The sequence below is a fragment of the Dysidea avara genome, chromosome 4 (genome assembly GCF_963678975.1).
Source record: "Dysidea avara chromosome 4, odDysAvar1.4, whole genome shotgun sequence".
Classification (NCBI taxonomy): Eukaryota; Metazoa; Porifera; class Demospongiae; order Dictyoceratida; family Dysideidae; genus Dysidea; species Dysidea avara.
Window position 1 is genome coordinate 49,589,078 of NC_089275.1, and position 24,334 is coordinate 49,613,411.

The 24,334-nt window shown below is 38.0% G+C and overlaps 2 protein-coding genes across 3 annotated transcripts in view; one reads left to right on the forward strand and one right to left on the reverse strand.

The window, feature by feature from the left end:
- Nucleotides 1-7,024, reverse strand: LOC136252640 (inactive hydroxysteroid dehydrogenase-like protein 1). The gene is made up of 9 exons (XM_066045162.1): nt 6,726-7,024; nt 6,617-6,663; nt 5,671-5,746; nt 2,998-3,215; nt 2,916-2,950; nt 1,005-1,086; nt 893-958; nt 243-392; nt 1-195 (listed from the first exon to the last, which is right to left on the reverse strand). The coding sequence occupies exons 1-9, from the start codon at nt 6,889-6,891 to the stop codon at nt 91-93; spliced, it is 945 nt and encodes a 314-aa protein (XP_065901234.1). The 5' UTR covers nt 6,892-7,024; the 3' UTR covers nt 1-90.
- LOC136252635 (ABC transporter A family member 9-like) overlaps nt 6,924-24,334 on the forward strand; it is a 23,453-nt gene continuing 6,042 nt past the window's right edge. Inside the window, exons 1-29 of one of the 2 annotated variants that reach the window (XM_066045154.1) lie at nt 6,924-7,379; nt 10,071-10,169; nt 10,219-10,297; nt 11,769-11,982; nt 12,029-12,182; nt 12,311-12,450; nt 12,502-12,612; nt 12,660-12,761; nt 12,826-12,875; nt 12,919-13,014; nt 13,549-13,589; nt 15,621-15,684; nt 15,734-15,852; nt 15,899-15,987; nt 16,036-16,179; nt 17,588-17,692; nt 17,742-17,842; nt 19,218-19,285; nt 19,335-19,422; nt 19,466-19,533; nt 19,588-19,681; nt 19,732-19,826; nt 19,878-19,952; nt 19,998-20,075; nt 23,640-23,781; nt 23,829-23,911; nt 23,962-24,013; nt 24,061-24,171; nt 24,223-24,282. In XM_066045154.1, coding sequence (XP_065901226.1) covers nt 7,122-7,379; nt 10,071-10,169; nt 10,219-10,297; nt 11,769-11,982; nt 12,029-12,182; nt 12,311-12,450; nt 12,502-12,612; nt 12,660-12,761; nt 12,826-12,875; nt 12,919-13,014; nt 13,549-13,589; nt 15,621-15,684; nt 15,734-15,852; nt 15,899-15,987; nt 16,036-16,179; nt 17,588-17,692; nt 17,742-17,842; nt 19,218-19,285; nt 19,335-19,422; nt 19,466-19,533; nt 19,588-19,681; nt 19,732-19,826; nt 19,878-19,952; nt 19,998-20,075; nt 23,640-23,781; nt 23,829-23,911; nt 23,962-24,013; nt 24,061-24,171; nt 24,223-24,282 — 2,980 coding nt within the window. In that variant the 5' untranslated portion in view covers nt 6,924-7,121. The remainder of the gene's footprint in view (nt 7,380-10,070; nt 10,170-10,218; nt 10,298-11,768; nt 11,983-12,028; nt 12,183-12,310; nt 12,451-12,501; nt 12,613-12,659; nt 12,762-12,825; nt 12,876-12,918; nt 13,015-13,548; nt 13,590-15,620; nt 15,685-15,733; nt 15,853-15,898; nt 15,988-16,035; nt 16,180-17,587; nt 17,693-17,741; nt 17,843-19,217; nt 19,286-19,334; nt 19,423-19,465; nt 19,534-19,587; nt 19,682-19,731; nt 19,827-19,877; nt 19,953-19,997; nt 20,076-23,639; nt 23,782-23,828; nt 23,912-23,961; nt 24,014-24,060; nt 24,172-24,222; nt 24,283-24,334) is intronic. The other variant, XM_066045155.1, reaches the window with a different exon arrangement.

Genomic DNA, 24,334 nt, shown 5'->3' on the forward strand with positions numbered 1-24,334 from the left:
TACGTGTATCACTGATTAATTTTGTATCTATAGCTACACCCTATATGATTATATTCTCTGGTTAAAACCTTTAATACAAAAATGATAAATTTATGTCTTCTGTCTTTTGCGTATTGATCGTTTTCTAGTGTTGTCAAGGATACGGAATGTCACTAGCTGAAAGAACCACTCTGGAAACCTCACCATCAAAAATGTCTGCAACAAACAAATGATCACTTGTTACTATTCCAATTAACACACACCTGGATAGCATGGGCTAGTGTTCCATAGGTGATCTCCTGGATACCAATGGTTGCTATGGCATCATGTGCATAATCAGTTGGTGAAGGAGTAAAGAAACTTGGTCGTCTAATGCCACTCATCCTGGTAGCCACATAACATGGGAGAATATTCTATAGTCAACAAATCAAACAAAGTAACTAGCAGTGCTGAAATGAGTAGCAATGTTACAGTTTTAACATAATGAATACTAGTCTCACTAGCCAGTACTTTTCCTTTGTTATTTGGTTGGGAAAAAATGACAAAAGATAAAAATGGGCTGGCTGGTGAGGCTGATTACATGAACTATTTGCTAGTTAGAGAATTTGTACTTCATGGTGGGCAGCTGAGGAGATGAGGATTAATAAATTTGCAAGTTGGTTTTACTAGAGCCATCTACTGTATAGCTAATGGGCTATTATTATGGATATAAATAGTTAAACCTCAGGGGTAAAAGTGCTACCAACAGCCATTGCAATAACTAGCTGATAGCAAGAGTTCATAATATATATTATATTATGAACTCTTGCTGATAGTAATTCACAAATTTTCTACAAACAGAAATGCAATCACAAAAACGTTTTATATGGTACCATTTCACCACCAATACATAAGCAGCTCACATGATCCCCACCTGTACTATTATTCCTTTATCAGAGTACTCATAACGAAGAGCTGAACTGAAGTAGTCCATGAAAATCTGACCAATGAAATGTGAAGTGTTACATCACACCACCCCTCGTTACCTTGGTACCAGAATACACGGTCAGTAATGGTAGGGGGTTGAGGGCACACATCGATGACATGTTAACTATTATACCTCTCTTCCTAATATGGAAAAGATATCAAAAGATATTTACCCATTTGGTGCTACTCCTCAGTTAACTTAAGATTATTTATGAAGAATTCAAAAAGCTGCATACTTGATTAGAAGATACACTCTATTAAAATGGCTACATCTCATTAGCAAATATTTATTTAACGGTTGCTGTGATCATCCCCAAGGTAATGAATGGTGTGGAGTATACCAGTTGCTGCAAGTTCTGAACTATCATAACTACATGCTGACAATACAATTGTTGTATAACTATGACAATCTGTATCTCTCATCTCAATATGAGACTGCTCAATTGCTCTAAAAAGTTTTTCTCACAAAAAGTTGACGAGCACTGAATAATTATAGGCATTATGCACAAGGCAAAACTAAGACAAAATGAAGAGTTTACATCTTTAGCTACAGTTACAGTTACACCAGTTCTAGTTACTTTTACAGCAAAAATATTGTGAGCTTTTGTGAGCTTATGAGATGAGTACAAGGGAGTCTTTCACCTCAAACATTCATCTTGGTATACAAAAGACTCCTCCAGTAGCTACCATCACTGTACACTGTGTTTCCACATTTTCTACACCTCATGTCCACGTACAATGAAACACTGGTTAACCAAATGTGTTCTGTTTTACATGAATTGTTTTCTTTAGGTTTATTTGTTTACGAAAATTTCGGTGAACCTGATTAAATTTTAAACCATGAAATTTGAAGCTGTATGGTATATTGTTGTGTTCTAGGGAACTCATATACATTGCTCAGGCAAAAATGCAAGTTTAGCTAGGGCCCTGTGGTGTAGCTTATATTTTAAAGATAACATTTCTAAATATAGGTATTGTCCTTACATGGCCATAGATACAAAGTATTGATTGCAAATAAAGGAAAAGCTAAGTCTACCACTACAGTAAACATATAATTATAATTTAACACTACAACATCTTAGTATTACCCACACTTATAGTATTTGTATTTTTGATATTTCAGTATTGCTCATGGTTTGGGTTTTGAGGCCTGATATATAGCATTGTGGATCACCATATAGCATTGTGGATCACCATATAGCATTGTGGATCACCATATATACTTGATGAGCTTGTCAGATATAGCATCTAGCTTGCTTCAGTTTGTTCTTATAAACACTAATAATAAAATATGGTGAGATTTTAATTTGATGATTTTGTAAGCATCCACCAAATCGCTAATTTTAACAAAAATTTGCACATACAGTATTGCAGAGTCCTACATGTAACTCTGTTGATGGCAATTGATGTCAGTCCAACATGTTAAATGATATTCTATAACACATCTTGTAAAAACCACTTCCATATATCCTTCAAATATAGAATACACCTTAATTGTTGTTTACAACAATGTTGTGGTTGAAACTGACCTTATCACTCAATGTGTTATACGTACGGCAAGTTGATTACTCAAATAATAATAGTATTAATCTGGGAAAAGATACTTATAAAATTGCAAAGTGTGTACAATCAAAGATCACACTAATAAATTATGTACCATTCTAATAGAAGGCACACTTCAAAAAATTCTCTAACTGAGCAGTCGTTTTGGTACAATTTTGAAGTTCGTAGACTCATTACAAACCTTTGGATACCACACAGCTACATAAAACTCTACTCCAGTCACTAAAACTATACATGCAAATTTTCAGGGGACGTTTGTGTGCAAACTACGTAGCCAAAGATTATTCTTCAAGAACTCCTGCACCATTGCACAGTAAAGCATACATTTTTTTAAAGACAACCAAACAACCATCATCAAAATGTGCAAATACAATCTTTAGAAATATAAGCCTTGCAGTATAACTTACTTGTCAACCATGTCTGGTAAAATCATCTTTGACATCTAAAAAAATCTAGCCAATCAAAGCATAGATACAAAGCCACACCTACCATTACAGCAGAAGCCATATTAACATTAATTAATTGCCATAACCTATCCTCTGTAACTTGATCAAAGTAATTTGGGTACTCATAGGTCACTCCAACATTGTTGATGAGAATTCCAATCTCCAATCCTGATAACTCTGTTCTGATTCCATCATAGATGTCTTCTCCTCTACTACTAAAATCCACCACTACTATTCTCACCATAACATCATATTGGTCCACTGGTAACAGGCATGGATCACACTTAATAGTAAGGTTAGACACACACACACACACACACACACACAGACAGACACTACACTACACCACGCACTACGCAGACACAGACACACTACACTCACACAGACACACTACACTCACACAGACACACTACACTCACACAGACACACACACACACACACACACACACACACACACACACAAAAGCAAAGCCTTCAGCTGCTGCTAGCCGGTCACGCTGCCCAGTGGCCAGTGCTGGGGCACCTGTGCGCTACTCAGGTGCTGTGGGTCAGCCCAGGTATGACCTCCTGGGGCAGGACTAGTAACCCGCAGGAGCCTGTACCATGTCTCACAGTTGAAGGTGTGTGCACCCAAAGTCTTACCTGGATCTTCAACTGCTATATGGGACATGGACAGTTGAGCATTTGCTTCCCCAGTTGACACCAGGCCACCAGGTCTCCATTTTAACAGCTGGGAAGACTGGAGCAATGTGAGTAAAGTTTCTTGCTCAAGGAAACAACAACACCAAAGTGGCTCAACCGGGAATTGAACCTGGAACCTATCAATTACCAGGCGGACGCTCTAGCCACTTGGCTATGCTGCCCCACCACACACACACATACACACTACACTACACACACACACTACACTACACACACTACACACACACACACAAAGCAATATATCATTTAGATGATGTAATATCATAATAATCACCAAATTTAGGTGGTGAGACATTGTAATGTGGGCAGCAATATGCAACAGCATATAGTTTGAGGGGCAATGTTGCTGAGGTTGAGCAGTGTAAAAATAATTTTTCACAAATATGCAAACAATCCCATATGTGATATAACTCTTTTTGCTGTTTACCTCAAAAAAGCAAAAATTTCCCTCCCTTGAAATATTTAAGCTACACAGTAAGCAACATTGATGATGTGATAAGGTTAATTATTGTTAGTTTTATGGTTCAGGTCAGAACATTAGCCTAACCAATGTGGGAGGGCGGCTCATTATTCCTTACAATCTTACATGCACCTGACTGTTTTATTAAAATTAGCTGAATGCTCCATTAGAGTATCTTGATTTTCCATTAATACTAATCGAGAAGTGAAAGTGTTATTAAATCTCCTCTCCCAATACCGGGGTTGATGTTCAGCTCATCCAGTTTTCCTTTCTGTATTCCTAGCTTTGTACATAGTAAGTTTGTTCTATATAATCATACTGAAAACTCATAACAATGACTAAATTAGGTGGTGAGACATACCAACACTGTCAGGGGATCTGAAACATACATCCAATAAGTGACTCTTTATGGGTAGGTAAAAACAGTGGACCCGGGGACCAAGCAGCAAGGACCCGGAGACTGCAGAAATCCGGAATTTTATACACTTCACAATATTCTATACTTGTACTAGGTACCTCTGCAAGTAGTCTTACATGGCCAATCCACTTCCCTCCCCCCGCGGCCGTCTCGCACGATGTTTACACCAATTAGAAATTATAAGCACCTCTGAAAAAAGTGTCTGAAGTTGACCGCATTTATAGGCCACTGCCTGCTGCACAGTAAGCATACTAGTCTATTATGCTGCCTAGCTACTAGAGTAGTTTAGGAACATTGTGCAAATACATCATGACGTATGAAGAGCTGCTAGAAGTTGCTTAGCTTGGCTAAGCTAGTAATTGCTCGCCTGCTACACAATGAGCATGCTAGCCTATCATGTCACCTAGCTACTAAAGTTTAGAAACATTGGCCAAACAAATATTCTGGGGAAATGGCGAATGACCTGTAATTAATGCAGTCAGCTTCAGACACTTTTTCAGAGGCGCTCATAATTTCTAATTGGTGTAAACATTGTGCGAGACGCCACAAGGGGGGAAAAGTGGATTGGACATGCAAGACTGCTTGCAGAGGTACCTAGTACAAGTATAGAATACTGTGAAGTGTGTAAAATTCCAAGGGATTTCTGCGGGTCCCCGGTCCCCAGGTCCACTGTTTTTACCTACCCGCCTTTTATGAGTTTTCACCTCTATTTCAACATCTCAATGATTGTATAGAAGTTATAGATAAACTTGTTTATACAGCTATAGGCATAGCAAAAGGAAGGAAGGCTAGATGACCAACCCCAATATCAGGAGAAGGGATTTTAACCCCTTTAAAAAAATCAAGACACTCTAATAGAGCATTCAGCTAACTCTTAATAAATCAGTCAGGTATATGTAAGATTATATAATTACCATATTTTGATGGGGGAAATTTTTGATGAGGGAAATTTTTGATGATTTCACAATTTGGGGATTACCAGTTTTTATCAACCTCAAAAAATTTCCCATTTATAAACGGTAATGAGCCACCCACCTGTATTGGTTTAGGCTAGTGCTTTCTAATCTGAAACATAACAATAAATGGCCTAAGTGATGATAAAAAAATTTAACAAGTTTGCATAACAATACACTCACATATTTCCTTCTCGACGTTCCTCAACTTCTCCTCAGATCTACTCACCAAGACCACATTAACTCCACACCTTGCTAACTATACACAGCAATTATGCACTTGTCAATTTCATGCCCCACCACCCCCCCGAACGTCCCCACACCCCAAGTGGGGATTTGACATTGCTTCTTGTCCCTACCCTTGGGGCAATTGCCCAATTCACTGACCGATTTTTGGTAGTTGCATTTCTAAACAATAAAATTGCATTCGCTATAATTTTACTAGCTACAGGTGTATTAGTCTCGCGTGCCAGACGGTTTGTGTGGGGGTGGCAAATAAACCGTCTGGTCACTGTTGCACATTTTCCGTGAACTCACTGGAATGCAATTAGATTACATCACGGTATTGTTTTGCACCAAGTATAATCATTCCAATCACCTCTGTGAGCAGACTAGGACGATAATCGTACTAGTAATGTCACTGGTGACATATTCAAAACATTGTTGAACGTCTTCCTCGACAATTCCACCATTTCACAAATCTGTAGTGAACCATAATCTTTCTTATACCAATGCTTCTAAGAGCCCTGTACTAGGGAAACAAATATCCTAAGCCCATGGAGTTATTAAACTTTCGAAAAAGTGATCTGTAACAGAGATTCAGTTCTTTATTACACTAAGAATTTGTATTATTAGTGTTTGTTTCGTCACATAGTCCACGGAGCCATCTGATTGGCTCTGCCAACATTCTGGCAGTGGTCCTGGAATGTGTGCAATGGTTTATTTACTGCCCCCACACAAACCGTCTGGCATGCAAGACTACAGGTGTATTACTAGTCACATACATGGATATTTGCTTAGTCATCCTTGAGGTGTTGTCAACCCTACTAGGGGGTGGGGATTTGTCGAATCCCCTGTGTTCCCCCCACCCAACAAGTGTATTATCATCTTTAGTGACGACACTACTCACTTCCAGTGCGTAACCTCTGCCTATTCCATCAGAAGCGCCAGTCACAACTATGATAAGCGTGTATCACTACCGAGCAGCATAGATAGACACTATGCTAGCAGCTACTCACCAGCCCAGCCATAGGATTTGAGGTCAACTTTGAATAGTCCAGTGAGGAAAAACGCTTTAGTACCACTCCATAATGATAGTAATGACCATACCATCAACCTCAACAAGTACAACACTCCTACTAAAAACACGATGTTCCGTATCGTCGGGTAGTCCTCAGTTAACATCTGTACAATACCACAATCAAAATGTTTTGAGTTCTGTGGGGCGTGGTAAGAACCAGTCAGCAGGCCAGTCACAGTAATCTGGGCTTGTATATTCCTCGCTGTTTCAGGTTCACAAAAGACTCTCGTCTGACCTCGCAGATAATAGGATCTGCAAGGACGGGATTACACCATGCAGGGGTTTTCCCCTTGGGTATTTACTAGTGGAGCTGAGAAAAGCGCGTTAGCTGTCAATGAGCACGCTGTGGCAACCAGCGGGCATTATACTGCTTCACATCTCACCAGATTGTTTTGATGGAGCATTCTTGGCCAGTAGTAATCTCGTGAGTAGCTGTGCCCAGTCGGCTAGCTATTGTGATCGTTGTAAATGTCACTTCTTGCTGGTGTTTGGTACACGCCCAGAACATACAGCAGTGAGACGTATGGAAGTGAAAAAATCATCTGATCGGTTTGCTGCAAACTTGTTGTTTCTACGTCGTCTAAAGGCAGTAGTGAGTGGCCATTGTATGATAATGCACTTGTCAATTTCATGCCCCACCCCCACACCCCCGGGCGTCCCCACTCCCCAAGTGGGGATTTGACATTGCTTCTTGTCCCCACCCCTGGGGCAATTGGCAGTTGTCCAATTCACTGACTGATTTTCGGTAGTTGCATTTCTAAACAATAAAATCGCACTCACCATAATTTTACTGGCTACAGGTTTATACGAGGTTTATTACTAGTCATCCTTGAAGTCTTGTCAAATCCCCTACTAGGGGGTGGGGATTTGACAGCCAATTTTGCCCCAGTAGTGGGGAATTTGACACCATGATTTGTCAAATCCCCTGTACTTCCCCACCCTCCCGGGGGTGGGGCATGAAATTGACAAGTGCATAATAGTGAATGTGTAATCTCAGTGGCTTCAGTCTATAACTATGATACACGCTATAATTTAGTTTCTGTATGTCATTCATTTATTAATAATGTTTCTGTCTCTTGATAAAATGGTGAATAGTCTTGTGTGATATAACCCTAAGCTGTATATGTGTATGTGTTTCCCCTCTCCTGTAAGGAAGAATGGCTAAAGCCGATTGCAAGGAGGTTAAACAATAAATCAAACCAACAGTTAGATGGCTCCCTGGCTTGCTACAGTGCTGCATGCTAGCTATGAAGTGTTCTCAGTACTGACAGTCATTGCCTCTCTCTCTTTGCTATGAGCTCCATTAACTACCTGTTTTTTAAGGCTAGTATACCTAATCATTGTTAACACAGCAAGGTGTAATATAGCCACAGATGTTGGTTTAGGTGTACAGCTACATGCAGTAGTTATGTAGGAGACATTCCCTACAGTCAGGATATTCCCTACAGTCAGGATACCGACTATAAATAATGAGTGGAAGGTTCTACTACAGCAATTTCTAAAACTACCAAGAAAGAAGTTTTAACAGATATGGTAAATGAGACCTTTCATAGCTACTAGTTGTGAGTTTTCTAATGAGTTGTGGGTATATCAGTAAATATATTTTATTGTATTCAAACCACTCACAACATTTACCCAAGTGACTCATCAGCGCCACCTTGCATATAGCTGTAGCCTGCATTGGCTATTAGAGATTAGGATTAGACTTGGTGTTAGGGTAACCCTAACCAGTAAACACAGCACTTTTCATCAACCATACTTAGCAGCACATATATGACTGCACTCATTGTGGTTTGTAGCTACATGTGTATCTATAGTACTGTGGGCTGCTATGACAAGTATGTGAATTCCAATTAGGTGTTAAACAAACCTCACCCCATAAAATGTCAAATATGTTACCTGCTAATATTTTATTATGTGTAAATGTTGAAACATTTGATACAAGGGTCATGCTTGTATAGCCACATCTTAGATAATAGTATGCATAAAATCCTTTGATCTTTGGGAAATAATGAGGTGTTTAAAACTACTAAGAGACCTCTGGAGAGGTTGAGTAGAAACCTCCTACAGATAAGTATCCACATATCTCCACTGCCTCAGGTTTTTAAAATCACGAAGGTCCTCATAGTTGGTCTCTAACTATACCATATTGCTAATGAGTATATTCTGTGTACTAATAATTAATGTCTAGGGCGTTCAAAAATCTACTAATTCAGTAGTCTGTACAAGTACTATAGCAAGGGCAGATTTAGGGGTGCATGTGGTACTAAAGCCAAAATGTTGTATTACTATGTGCTAGCTAGTGAGCTAGTTAAAGCTACAGTACAGCATCTTATACATTCATGGGCAGTGAAAAGATGGAAAGAGCAAGAAGGGAAGAATAATCTCTCCCAGGGATCAACAAGAGGGGGTAAAAATTATAAATACTATAACAGAACAGTCAACTTCTCTCCATCGTTAAAACTCAACTCACCTTCTGATGTCCTGTGCTTGTGGTGTTACACAAGATTCAGATTTCAGGATCCACCATGGAATAGGACAGGCATACTGTTAGTGGTAACAAGGTAAGCACAAATTCAGTGGAGATATAAACATTTTAGTAGGTAGCTAGTTACTTTTTTTAACAATGTGATAATTATGTGCTATTTTGGTATGGGTAAGTATGTGATTTGAGGGCTGTATTAATTTTATTAAGGTATGGTATTGTGCCGAGGTTACTGTGACAACACATGTACAGTTTCTTGCACATACAGTATTTGTTGATTTTTTTCTTTCTGGCATTTTTATTTTCCATCTGTTATGCTCCATTTTTTCTCTCAAAATTTTATTGTCTTTTGATCTATGTTAATTAAGCATATACTGCGTATTTATGATTTTACTGTGAAGCGACTGTTCTATTAGAATATCTCAACTCTCCAAGCTACTATATTTGTGACTGTTGTATTGTGCAAGTTATGTTTGGAAGATGTTCCCCAAACTCCACTTACAAAAATTATAGTACCTTCATTTTGCTCATAGCAATTACCTCAGTCTGTTATGCCCCAAACTTTACCAGAAGAATACTGTTTGATATATGAATATGCAGTTAGAGATTTCTTATAACTACGTACGATGAGCCAATCAATAATGGACTTGCAAGGGCTTGATTGGTAACTAAGCCTTCAAATACCAGATCTATGTACACCTAATTCAGGCTAATTGCATTCCTTGTAATTGTACAATTTACAGATTGATCAATAAAGTTACTATTCTTGCTTGTGCTTTGACATATTTCAACATCTAGTTCCTGAAGGATCTCACTCTACAACGTCGCAACATAACAACTCTTCTGTGTCAGGTGTTAGTTCCTGTTATGATCATTAGCATTGCTGGAATTCTGCAGGTATTAGTGGGTGGGGCTGTACAGATCATGATCATACATATCATTGCAGATATTACTTGATGTCATAGTCAAGACCAATTACTACATTAACCTAGTGCCAGGATCAGGGGAACCCCCTGTATATAGTGGTAAACACTTCATGTCAACTGTATGACTATGTGTAAACACATTTCAGGGGAACCCCCTGTATACAGTGGTAAACTCTTTATGTGAACTGCATGTAAACACATCTGCATATGTGGCTCGGCTGCTTGTAACTGTATGATTTGAGGGCTAGAAATGTTACAAACACAGAAATTGTTTCAAATAATCCTAGAGAGAATAACACTTTAGCCCATCACTATACTGACATCTTTAGTACTCTAAAGTAAGTCACCTTAAATGGAAATGGTCTTGTTATGAATTGGAGTATCTAAGACCTTATTAATTGCAGTAAGTCACAATACCTTCACAGTGCCTTGCAGTATTGTATATCCAAGCCCAAAACTGCATTCTGTATTCCCCAAAATGCTTCCAATAATAAGCAGCTGCAAAATTTTAAGTTTTGTGGAATTTCTGCTGGCTGACTCACTGTATAGCTAACGACTCACCCACTCACTCACTCACTCATTCACTCACTCACTCACTGACTCACTCACTGACTAATTGCTTACTTACTAATGCCTTTAGGAATGTGTAACTCAATACCAACTAAAGCTATGATCTTGATGGTTTTACTGTTAGATGTCACTTCAGGCTGACAGGTGCCTTTTGGCATACCGCAGTATGTACATTGGTCCTCCCATTTCCTCTTGCTGATGGCACAAGGTGTCAATGCATCATGGCTTCCCTGTGGCTGTGCTACTAGCTATCACGTTTATCTCCATTTTTTTATATTGATTAAACTAGAGAGACAGTTCTTGTACTATTATTCATTTGTAACACTCTACAATGAGTTGAACATCTTGAAAATGAAGCATAGTATATATATAGCCACTTGACTTCTTAGTAATGGATGATTTGGGCATAATTACAAGACACAAAATTTATCTCTTAGCATGTCTGGCACTGTTGTTGTGGTATCCATGGTTTCTGTTAAGTACTAACATTGAATAGGGATCACAGAAATAAACAGTAGTGTTACAAGGGAGGTCACCTATATACACCCACAGATATACATTTAATTCCTACTGCAGTCATGGGCTATTGTAGACTGGAGTATAATGTATACGTACAAATTTTTTTGAGGTATGTAATTTTGACAAATTTCAGTTTTATTTTCGAGGATCACTCATTTTTCACTGAGGTTATCTATCAGAAAGCATAGAGCTAACCCTGATAATATTGTTAATTTTTGAGGATGAAAATTCAAGCAACCACAAAATCTGTGAAAATTAAGTCCCTCAAAAATTTGTACATATACAGTAGTATATCTGCGGGTGTAGGGGACTTCCCTTGTTACACTACTTCGTATTTCTGTGATCCATAATCAAACTTAATTTTTCCTTATGCTAAACTTTAATGCTTTAACTTAAGTACAGTGAGCGTGTATTTGAGTATGAATAGATATTATTAACCTTTTATAGCATTACAGGAGCTAATGAATGCTGTTGTTCTTAGATGTTACATGGATGGTAGCTTGTAAACACACTTCTGATCAACCTAATCAATGTTACATTGATGTCATCAATATCGGCTACTTTATCAATAACCCAGGTGTGAAGAGTGATATTGATATGCCATGGATTGACTATTACCGACTGGAATATCTCAGAAATTTCAGTTATCCTCCTCAGAGAGTCTTGTTTAATCTTCCCTTCCTCTATTATGTCAAGTCAGTTATTGTTCTATTTGGTGATCACCATTTACTGTTGCTATAGTAATGCAGGGAAGGACCTGGGATGTATGACTTATGATGGTAATGTTACTGGTTTCCTTGGTAATGCCCTACCACCACCACTACAATATAACTTCACACTAAACTTCACTATCAACCCACATTACCAGGATCCCATGTTTGATTCTGATCCTGTGGTAAGTTGTGTGGTTATCTGTGTCAGTGTTGTAGTTAGTGTACTTGACTCCTCCATGTGCTATACTATCTGTCAAACTACCCAGTCTAATATGTCATAATGACACAACATGTATACTCTATTTGGTAGTATTCAGGGAATACAGTTCATGTTCCATTCTTAATGGAGTTACCTAGTGAAGATGACTTAGTTAATCGTCTAATAACAGTGATCAGAGATTATAGTCATCATGGTGATGTTACTACATCTGGTGATGACCAGTTTGACAGGTACATGTGTCTCTCATGGTGATGTAATGACAACCCCACACCCTTCTGCAGGAACTACCGAGCTCAGCCAATATCGCAACTACAGTATGAGACAATAATGCAATATGTTCAGGACAGGAACTTCTCATCCATTAGACCTCATGCTGGAGTTATATTTAACAAGTGAGACTGATCGTGTGATATCAACCCCACCCATTTTAATTCTGCAGGATTGAAGAACAGATACTGGTCTACACAGTAGTGGCTCCCTCTTTTCAGATTGTCTATCATTTGGCATCTCTTAACTTCTCATCATTTTACACTAGTCGATGGTATCGTCAAATTATTCCATAATGATCACATGATCTCCCCATGCATACATACATACATACATAGGGTTCAGGCATCCAATCTGGTACACAATGCTTATCTTAAACATTTGACTGGTAAGTGTTGTTGTCTAATGATGATTACATCATTGTTACCAAGGTAATGACCAAGAAAGTGATCCTATGATTGATGTTAGGGTGATGTCACTACCAACTACACTGACTAAAGATGATATTGATCTTACTATATCACTATGTGAGTTGTTACTACACATTTAGCTCAATAGCATACTTTACACCATGGCTAGTAGCCACTCATAGTCCTTAGAATTTCATTTAATGGTCTATTTGGTATATACTGTATGAAGATGGTGAAGCCAAACATATATCAATAGTGTTTCACAGGTGAACAATATTTCTCCAGCAGGAGACCTTATTAGCTCAGACATGACTATTCACTATGAAAAGCAAACATGTGTTTCAGCTAAGAAAAAGGCCAAGAAAATATTGACACATTATAGCATGCTATCATTTCAACTGCTAGTGGTAAAGTTTAGTAGCACTTTAGGTTCAAGGTTGAAGAAGGAGGTATTATGATTTTGTATAATTAAATCAATTTACAGTTTATGATGGGAATTGTACTACAGTGAAGCTGGTGTTTACTAGCTACAGTATATACACTTCTGTTGTGCTCTTCTGCAAAATGTTTGCTTACCATAATATATATTTTGCCACATAGGAAGACATCGTATTGCTAACAGTTTGCAAATATTCTTGTTCTCCCCCACAGATGGGATATTGTACCCACTAGCTACCTCCTTCATTATCCCTGTGAGTTGTGTACTGTAGATTATGTTACAAGTAATAATGTCAATTTATATGTGACCGGATTTAGCAAAATCAACCATATGGTCGCAAGAGCCAAAAATGAGATAACACCAGCATGAAGTTGCTGCACTATCAAGCTAACAATTTCCATATCGAATTCGCCTTCAACTTGTCAGGTCTGCCTTTGGTAGACAATTTTCTGGCAGCCTGTATAACCACGCCAGACATCTGTACAGGTCTGTGAACAACAGGGAAGTACTTAGTGGGTTCATACACTCTGGACAGACGAGCAGGGAGCTGAATGTGTGATGTATGTCTGTTTTGTGAGATTTCAGTCTATTTCCTGCCTCTAACGAGCTGTTTTGTGGTCTGGTGCCTTCATTTACCATCCTTGTCCATTTTGTAGTCTATCACTTACCCACCCCACTACCTCCCACCCTCCACCCCTTTTTGAGGACTCGTGATACAGCAACACTGATGAAAAAACTATCTAAAATATCTAAAATGGCGGGAAACTCTGCAAGGATTATCTTGGCCACCAGGTGCTCTTAAAGGTTGTGAATTGTTCCATCTTTGATGAAAAATCCATGCGTGTAGTTGCCAAGGCTGGTGAGTAACAATGCTTTAAATTATTGAAATACATTTTTCTCTGAATCAACAATCCACCCATAAGGGTGATTTTCCAATATCCAGTCACATATTAGCATGATAATCAGTTGTTTTTAATTTCCAATTGCGCCAATTATTCCGGCATAATTTCAAGCATAATAGGCTAGGAAAAGCATCAAGCATTATGCCAGCATGATAGGATGATTTCAAGAATTTTAATTAAAACGTGCAATGCGCACGCCAAAAATACAGCAAAGCATGACCACACTGCACATTATTATTGCATTTCATATCAAAAACCTTGCAGTGTTGTTATTTTTACTATTTCTTAACTTATTATTCATACTTTATGGAAATAAGATCAAGATACTCTAATAGAGCAGTCACTTACTCTAATGCAGCAGTCAGGAAATGCTGATATATTTTAATAAAACAGTCAGCTCTCGAACATAATCTTGATTTTGAGAGCATAATTTTGAGCATAATAGGCTGGATTTTTGAGCACTACTTAAAAGCATAATTGGCAATTTTCAAAGCATAATTGGCTCAAGCCTAGCCACAACTTTAAGTTAAAATACAGTGCTATAGGCTGACTAAAACTGCTACATAATTTTAACAATTAGATGGAAAGATTAGTTGGATTAGAGATCAGAGAATATAGAAGTAGTGAAACAAGAGAGGTTGTCTATACCTGCAGAGATACTAGTGGACATTTAATCTCTATGCTTCAGTCTATAAACCACAACTGAATTAGGGATTAAACGTCTGTTAGTATATCTGCAGGTATAGCTTGTTTTACTACTTTTTTTATTCTCTGATCCCTAATCCAATTTAAAAATTCTATTTTTTTCTTCTACTTGCTTGTTTGCTATCTTTATAACACTGTCTCTGCATCAAAAGAAAGAATACCAGGCATACCATAAAATTAATTTTATGTCTTAACGTGTGCCCCAACAATCAGTTACTGAAAGTGTAGTGGCCATTACACTTCTCTGCCCATTACATAGTGATTGATACAAATGAAGGAACAGTACAAGAAGTGCCTCTACAATCAATATGGAAAATATGGCCGATAAGCTTAATAACTACCAGTACCACTACAGCCACAGGGAAGCCATATATCGCTTGACACCTTGCATTGTCAGCAAAAATAACTAGGGCACAAAAGAGGTATATGTATTGTCGGGTTATGCTTGACTGAAGGCGTAGAAATTCAGTTGAACAGAAATTTATGGAAACATGTTGGAAGAATTTAGAACTGCTCTAAAAGGCATTTTTGGATTTGGTTATGCTAACCAAGCTGTTTTAAAGGAAATTTGAAGCTTTTTTGGGTGGGCAAGAAAACCCACAACTCCATGATCCCTAATATATAACACACATCATGTTATGTCAGTTGTCCATTATGTCATTATCATCCTTCATCAGGTATTTGTGGCTGGTCTTGTGAAGGACAAACATGAAAGACATTTAATAATGATGGAGCAGTGTGGTGGGTGTGTCCTAGTTATCTTGTCTTTCATCACATGATCCACCCTCAGGACTATCACGACCAGCTTACACTGTCATCCAATACTTGTTCAATTATTGTTTGTACTTGATCATCACCATGGTGATTACAGTGATATCATTAGCCTTTCATATCAGACTGTTTACACAGGTGATCACATGATCCATTACCTTATCACATAATCTATCTATTACAGACCAACTGGCTAGTGTTGTTGGTAATATTATTCTCCTGGGGTCATGGTGCTGTAGTGATGGGATTCTTCTTTAGTAATTTCTTTAACAAGTGAGTGATCACTTATTAGAGTAATGATAAGGGTTTCCCCTGTATTAGGCCACGTACAGCAGTGGTAATATCCTACCTGTTAGTGATAACTGGAGTAGTGATATCATTGATGTTAAACTTGTTTAATGTGTTCTCTGAGAATAAGACTCCTCCATTCTTCTTCATGATGTACCCTCCCTTCTCATTCTACAGGTAATTAAGCATGCAAGGCTATTAACATGGCTACCAAAGTCACACATTATGTAGTAGTATCAACCTTCATGGTAGGAAGTTGCATGGCCAAATGCACAAGAGACATGTAGACATTTATTGACAAATCAAATATGCAACACCACTACCAGTGAGTAGCACTGCTGATAAGCAACCGTTTTAAAACATGCAGTGAAAAGCTGCGCAGCAATCTTTGAGACTCTTGTTCTCCTGTCCTCAGAGTAAGAAAAGGTAGTCTGGATAACTGGACTAGTTTAGTGCAGTAAGGCATTTCAGCAAGGTGACATTATGAGCCACATTTCGTATTTGTGATATCAGGTTATAATGACAATAGGTTAAAGCTTATTTTATCTGTGATCAAATTACGTAATTTGAGTGAAAGTGTAGTGTGCATATCATGCTGTGCCAATCTCTGGGCTGTATACACATGCTACCAGGAAGATGAATTTGAGGATGATTTCAGCAATAATATCAATGCTCATGGTAGTGAGTCAACCAATAAAGTAAAAGGCGCATGTCTCACAAATATAAGTGCAAGCTACTACTGTGAGTTAGTTACATGTTATAGCAAAGGTTTCACAATGCTCACATGATATTTACCAATTTAATCCCCAGAGTACATGTATGTATGACAAGCTTTCAACTTGACATCAGACACATATAATACCAAGAGTATATCATGGGTAGGGCTAATACGAGGTGAATCAATGCTAAGGAAATCGGTTTTGTTTGCATATGCCCAGCCAGTTAGCCTGAATGTCGTCACTTAAAGAGTTTGGTGTGAAAAAGACCAACTGACAAATGTACCAGGTTACTATGGAGTTAGTCAGAGCATATTATAGATGGAGGAAAAGGCCTATTATTGGGTTATCGGTCAATACTTGTACAGATTAGCAATTGACTGACTTGTCCCCAGAGTGTTTTACCAATATTATTGTAAAAGGATTTTTTTATCAAGATGCCGACTTATGAAACACTTTGTTGCTCAATCTTACTGAGCCAGCCACAGTGCTGTCATTTAAATATTTCGATGTTGTAGTTTTGTTTTTGTTTGCTTTTGTGTTATCTCTTACTATGAAATTAGCTAGTTATGTTTTGTGTTAAATATTTGTGTATGTAATAACTATTACTGTGTTATATATGTGTAATTCTATGTATGTATAGTCTGAAATCATCAAGCATAACAGGTTTAGCACTGCAGTATAGCATGATAGTAAAATTTAAAACATAACAGGTTGGTGTCTATTAGCCACATACCCTTTTGTTTTTTCATTCAATAATCTACACACTGACAGGTTGTGATAATTTTAATGATTACAACTCTTAGGAAATATCTTGCAACAATACAATATCTTATTTTATACCATAATCTTTATAATATGTACCACAGAATTCTATTTTACCTTCACCGAGCTTGTAGCCGATATCAATGTTACTCCTCATACATGTTGAAGCCATGTGACTCCAACCTCTTCCTACCTGCTTGGTTATACTTGTGAGTGATCATGTGACCATCGTGTGATCTCATGTGATAAACACTATAGGATGTTATCATCACTGGTTACCATGGTGATGAGTATGTACTTGTCATATGTGTTACCCAGTGAGTATGGAGTGAGGAAGTCTGTGTTCTTCCCAATTATTGGTAAGAAATTATATACAATGGAACCTCAGTTATCCGAACCCCTTGGGGGTGGTGCATAAGTCTGAAAAGTCCGTATCTCTGAAACTGTGTAAAAATAGCATAAAGAGTTTTTTTTTAATTATCAACATTTTCAACTACCCTAACAGAACAGTCACTACTCTAATAGACCAGTCATTTCCATAGTTTGGTTAACCGAGAATCCAGATACGTAACTGAGACCTGGATAACTGAGGTTCCACTGTATCGTGTTTGCAAATAACCATAGTGTATTTACAATGTAATACAGTGGCGTAGCTACCATTGGGGCAGCTGCCTTGATAAAAAATGCTCAACAATACAGGCTGAGCTTTTCAGTGGCACCCCTAATTTTCTACTCAAACATTTACTACTGCTAACACAGCATTACTGTACCACACATAATAGAATCTATATGACTGTAGTACTAAGCAGGGCTGGAGCCCATGGTGACAAAGTCCGGACCACATTTCAGCTACTTGAATTTGTATCAAAAAGATCGAGATACTCTAATAGAGCAGTCATTGTAATGTACTCTAATAGAGCATTCAGTACAGATTATAGCTACTGTTCTCATTACACTGCTTGATCTAAATCATTACATTTATATTAATTGTCTTTAAATTACTTTTCAAAAGTTCCAATGAGTCAACTGCATGGCATTACATTGAGCTACTGAATTGATCACACCATGCATTAGTAGTTACAATCAAAAAATAGTTTCCACATTCCATTTCAAAGCATATATTTTCAAAATTTTTCCTTGAGGGAGCATGCCCTCATACTCCTAGCTTGACATGTAGCTTAATATCACATGAAAGAAATGATCTCTGATTTCAATATCACATCAGATCAATAAAAGTATAGTGTGCATGTACATGACTATGACCTCCATTGCAATCCATGGATGGCCTGACCTCTAATAATGTCTCTGGAGTAAGTCAGCTTTTGTGAGTAAACTTAAACTAGTCTAATAATTGAAGCATGGTATACTGTAGCATTAACTAAGCTAAAACATTACTTATGACATGTAGAAAAACGCTCAGAGTCTTCTGAAACAGTTTCTTCTACCCTACCAGTCAACCTGCAAATGAGAGTGTTTGTGAATCAGTTGAGTCAGACCCTCTCAATTATAACTTTGCCTTGGTAAAAAAAAATTTTCCTGGCTACGCCACTGTAATAAAAGTGTAGTGTAAAGTGACAATTTTGTAGTTATTGCCCAAAGAATCAGCTATCATGCAATCCAACCCATAAATATGTTTAATAATACAACCAGTAGTTAGTTACACTATAGAAATATTACCAAGAGTCACATGGGGGGGAGCAAAATCATCATGTCTTACTGCTATATATGGTACAGGTCTGTACAAGTTGTTATGCGGTAGGAAAAAGCACTGTCAACCTGACATTAGTGTCTCTTTGTCCATAGTAAGTATATCAATAAAGCTGGTGTCTCACATGATATCATGTGATCCAGAATCCATGTGATGAGGAGATATTTTCACTGATGTCAGACGATGAGATTAATGGTTCAGTTAAATCCTGTGATGATGTCACTTTAGAGGGTAATGTTGCTAGTGACATCACAATGATGATGTAATATCACAGAGGAGTACATTGCTAACAATTATGATGAAATTGATGCTCCACTGGTAGTGAATAAATTAAGAAAAGAGGTAGCACCTCAGTAATAGTACACCATCGTATTTGGTATCTAATTTTAACTCCAGTACTCCAGTAATGGTGGACCTACCAGTGTGGCTGTGCATGGCTTTAGTGTTGTGGTAAATCGTAATGAGTGTTTTGGATTACTAGGTCCTAATGGTAAGTGTATGGGTGTTGTGGTGCTATTCTAATAATAGCCCGGTACACAGGGGCAGGAAAGACAACATTAATATCACTACTCACTGGGTTATATGAACCTACTAGTGGAGCTGCTCGTGTTGCTGGTTATGATCTAGCTACTGAGGTTAGTGGGTGTGGCTGGTAGTGCAGGAATGTAGCCCTACCAATTCTACAGACTGGTAACATTACCAACCACCTGGGAGTGTGCCCACAATATGATATTCAATATGACAAGTTGACAGTTAAGGAGGTGGGCGTGTCATTAATAGATGTGTAGATCACATGATCCTTGTAGCACTTACTGTTCTATGCCCGTATAAGAGGAGTATATCGACGATGTGAGAGTGATGTGGTCACTGGAGCAATGAAACAGGTAGCAGTATGTTACTCTCCATACACATAGTTATGTGACCAGATTTTACAAAACTGATCCAAATCGCACATCAGGCAAAATCAAACTAACACCACCAGTGGATAGCTACACTATCATACTACTAGTTTTGACCCTCAGTACAACTCAAACTAGTTCTAACAGATGTCTTCTCTGGGTGGTGTGAAGAGCTTGAATGGCAGTTTCTGTCCTTGTGAAAAGTCTGGCTTGGCAAGAATCAGTGGTTTAGTGGTGGATGGCCTGATAATGTTGGCCAGACATTTTTTCTGCTGATTTTGCTACACATCAGCCACTAAGAAGCCGGCACAGTCCTGTAATCTCGTCTCTGGACTCCAATCGTGGTCTGCCTCCAACTGCTCAGATTTTATATCTCAGGAAACACTACAAGCAGCCACAAGTACTGGAAGTGGTCTGAAAAGTAACAGATTGATGCATATTTTGTGTAAATTTCGTACACGTGCTTGCTATCCTTGGTGAGTTATGTTGACTTGAATTCTTTAAAACCGTTTATCTTGAAATTTCTAATGTGCGATTTGGAACATTTTCCAAAATCCAGTCACATATACTGCAATTTCTTATTGTTGCTATTATTGATTTCCTTGATAAAAGATTCCACTCAGGCTAGTTATTTTCTAACACATTATGACATCAAAAGTTTAGCATAGTTGAAATATAAAACACTTCACTTCATTGTCTCTAGGTCTGTGGCAAAATGATACTTCATCACCTCAGTATATATTGTTTCATTCTAACTGACATCCCATAGTTGTTCTTATACTTCACAGATGCTAATTTCTAGTGTCTTGGTATTCATTGTTATGTGAGCTAGCAACGTAACAGTCACATATCTAAGCTCATGATAACGAGATACTGTCACTTTGATCATAAGCTGGATAATGAGGTTTATTTATCATGAACCACAGTTGTGGTTCATGATAGAGATTTTTTTTTCCACAGACAAAATGTGATAAACACTACATAACTTTCCTTCCTATGTTCTTCATGTCCATGACCTATTTTAACATGCATATTACAATGATAACATTCTCAAGCAAATTTGCTTCTTGTAGGTTCACTTTGCCATTACTTCTGACTTAATCTCTGCAAGGGTAACTGACATATTAATTGTGTTAATATGTATCCAATCTATTCATGTTAACACATTTATTTGGAAACCTTATATCATTACCTATATTTAACCATGGTATATAAAGTTCATACCAGAGCAACAATATTGCTGTGTACCACTGTGTACTTGACTTACTGCATGTGATCACATAGCTGCACAAATGTGCATGCCTATATGATAAATCAGAAGCCATACTATTGTTGACCACAGCATGCTATACACTGCCCATACTGGATATGTCAGAGCTATGTAGTATTCAATAGTAAGGAAACAATACACTGGTATTTGCTAACTAGCTACTGTACATGATGACTAACTTGATATACATGTTTAGTACTGTGTAATATCAAGCACCACCAGCACCTCTTATTATCATGTTAGCTATCCATAAATGGATTTATAAAAAGTAAACAAACTAGTGTAAAAATATCATGGGAATAGAGATCACTGAAACAAGTAAAGAAACAAGAGTCAAACAAGCCAGCATGTTAAACACAAGGAGAAAACATCCTGACTCCTGTAAGCATTCGAGCATTAATTGGATGGCTGCAGGTTCGAGGTTGCCCAGGTCCAGTCATGGATTTTTTCTCCTTTCTTCACCTTTTCAAACACACTTTATGTAACAACGTAACAGGCTGTAGGACCAGGTGTCCTCAGACCTTCAGCACTTGTGCTGTAAAGCCTTAATAAATAAAAATAAAAACACAGAGATCTCTATTTGGACTCAAATAAACATTTATACAGAAGCATTCTTAGTACTTATCTGCCCCTGATTTATGGAGAAACTTCTGTTGTTACCATATCCATTGAGTCCCAAGAGAGATCTCTGTGTGTTTAACATACTGGCTTGTTTGACTCTTGTTTCTTTACTTTTTCAGCAATCTCTATTCCAATGATTTAATTTCGAAAATAATTTTTTCTATATGCATTGGTGCCTTTTACTGCTGGTTAGCTGGTGTGCTATAGGTTCTTAGAGACATTGTTTTTCTGGTCATCTTGCTCAAAGGAATTTTCTTGAGTACCCGAATCGCATGCATTTTGCCCCGGGCCCCAGCCTGAAAGGGGCCCCAGGAGGCCCCATGAAGGGCCCCTTGAATACCTGTTCAAAAGATCGATATTCTCTAATAGAGCAGTCAGATCTAAATACTCTAAGGCCACTCCAATTGGTAATTATGTTTCTGGTCCACCGCCCGCATCCTTTTTTGGAGAATGTAAAATTTCAGAAAGACATGGGGAAAATGCCCGCATCAGATTTTTTTAAAAAGCCAGATTTTAGAAACAAATATTGGGCTGTAACAAATGTGCTAAATCAAATTGCTGATAATTTGCCTTTTATTAGTGAAAACCTGCAAGAATTGAACATAGTGCATAGTACAGATCGATATACTCTAATAGAACAGTCAGTAAATCACAAATATACTCTAATTGAGCAGTCACTTCATTGTTGCTTTGTTGCTGAATTCCGCCCGCCCGCATCTAAAACTAAACTTCAAATGACCAGAAACATAAAAACAAATTGGAGTGGCCTAATAGAGCAGTCACAGTATTCTTCAGAGGAGCAGTGTAGTAGTAAGCTTATAGATAAGGAGATATGGTAGCTATTGTCATTGTTAGAAGGTCATGACCTTTTTTTTTTTTTTTTTGGTCTTCAACTTACAGCTTGGGTAAAGTTGTGATTCAGAATGGAAACCTCCTTGCCTCTTGGGCCCCACTTTAACTCTTTGCCCTGGGCCCCTTAATTTCTCTAGGCGGCACTGCTGGTAGGATTACTTTAGCTAGTTATAGCATTTGAAAGTGTCCCATCATGCTGTCTGTGGGGTTGTTGCTTCAATTTTCCATGATCAGACTATCAGTATGTGTTCATGTAATCTATTTCTAATCATACAACCAACTGGTAGGATTAGTTTTAGTAATTTACAATGTCACATATGATCAATCATGCTGTCTTGTTTTCGTAACATTCCTTACATAAATATTTCGCGTTACTGTACTGTATTTGCTAAAGTTTCCCAATTATCCATATAACCAGGGGTGGATCCAGGGGGGTTCAAAGGGTTCCATGGAACCCCCCTTTTGAGAGAGCCTCTCTTACTAGAGATACTCTAATAGAGCAGTGAAATCGAGATACTCTAATAGAGCAGTCACAGTAGTCTTTTGAGGAGCGGTGTAGCAAGCTATGTATCTAGTTATAAATAAAGAAATATAGTTGGTGAGGGCATCTATGGTGAGGGGTAGCTATTGTCAGTAGGTGATGACCTTTTTTTTTTGTTTTGGTCTTCAACCTACAGTTAGGCTGAAGTTGCAATTCCAAAGTGGAACCCCCCTTTTTAAATATCTGGATCCACCCCTGATAACTTTATGACTCATACAGTTATGGAGCTAATTGATACTATACGGCACTTTGATCCTCCACACAGATTGCAATTATGACTTTAAAATGTTACCAGGTCAACCTACTTGATGTAACTGATAAGAAATCAAAACAGTTATCAGGAGGAATGAGACGTTGTTTATCTGTTGCGATTGCTTGTGTTGGCGATCCTGATATGATCTTCTTAGGTGAGTATAGTTGGTTTGTTATATACTAAATGAATTTGGTTTTGTAGATGAGCCAACCAGAGGGCTTGACCCAGCAGCACGTCGACAAGTGTGGGAGGTGATTAATAATGTTAAACAGAACAAATGTGTGGTGAGTGGGTGTGCATTGTGTAGTAACAGTCCGTGTATCCATGGTAATAGATCCTAACCACACATGCTATGGAGGAGGCAGATCATTTATGTACCAGAATAGGTTATTAGATGAGTTAGTAGTGATTGTGGTATTGAGTTATTGTATAGGAATTATGAACTATGGTAAGTTATGTTGTCTGGGATCACAAAACAAATTGAAAGCTCGTTTTGGCTCTGGCTACCAATTACACATTAATTGTTATTCTGGTAGATCATCAGGTGGGTGTGGCTGGTATATGTCATGTGATTCAATAGCCCCACCCCTTACAGCAATACAACAATTCATGTCATCACACTTTTCATCAGCTACTCTGGTGGAGTATTATGCTAGTAAGTTAAGCACACATACTGTAACTTTTCAGCTGTTAAGTTTTGTATGCAA

Bases quoted from the DNA above. Each gene is read 5' to 3' on its own strand.
- LOC136252640 (XM_066045162.1), bottom strand. From the start codon at position 6,891: ATGTTAACTGAGGACTACCCGACGATACGGAACATCGTGTTTTTAGTA. The intron at 3,216-5,670 runs GTGAGTGTATTG...GCCTGTTACCAG, and splicing joins GAACGTCGAGAAGGAAATAT to TGGACCAATATGATGTTATG. The intron at 959-1,004 runs GTAACGAGGGGT...TTCATTGGTCAG, and splicing joins CCGTGTATTCTGGTACCAAG to ATTTTCATGGACTACTTCAG.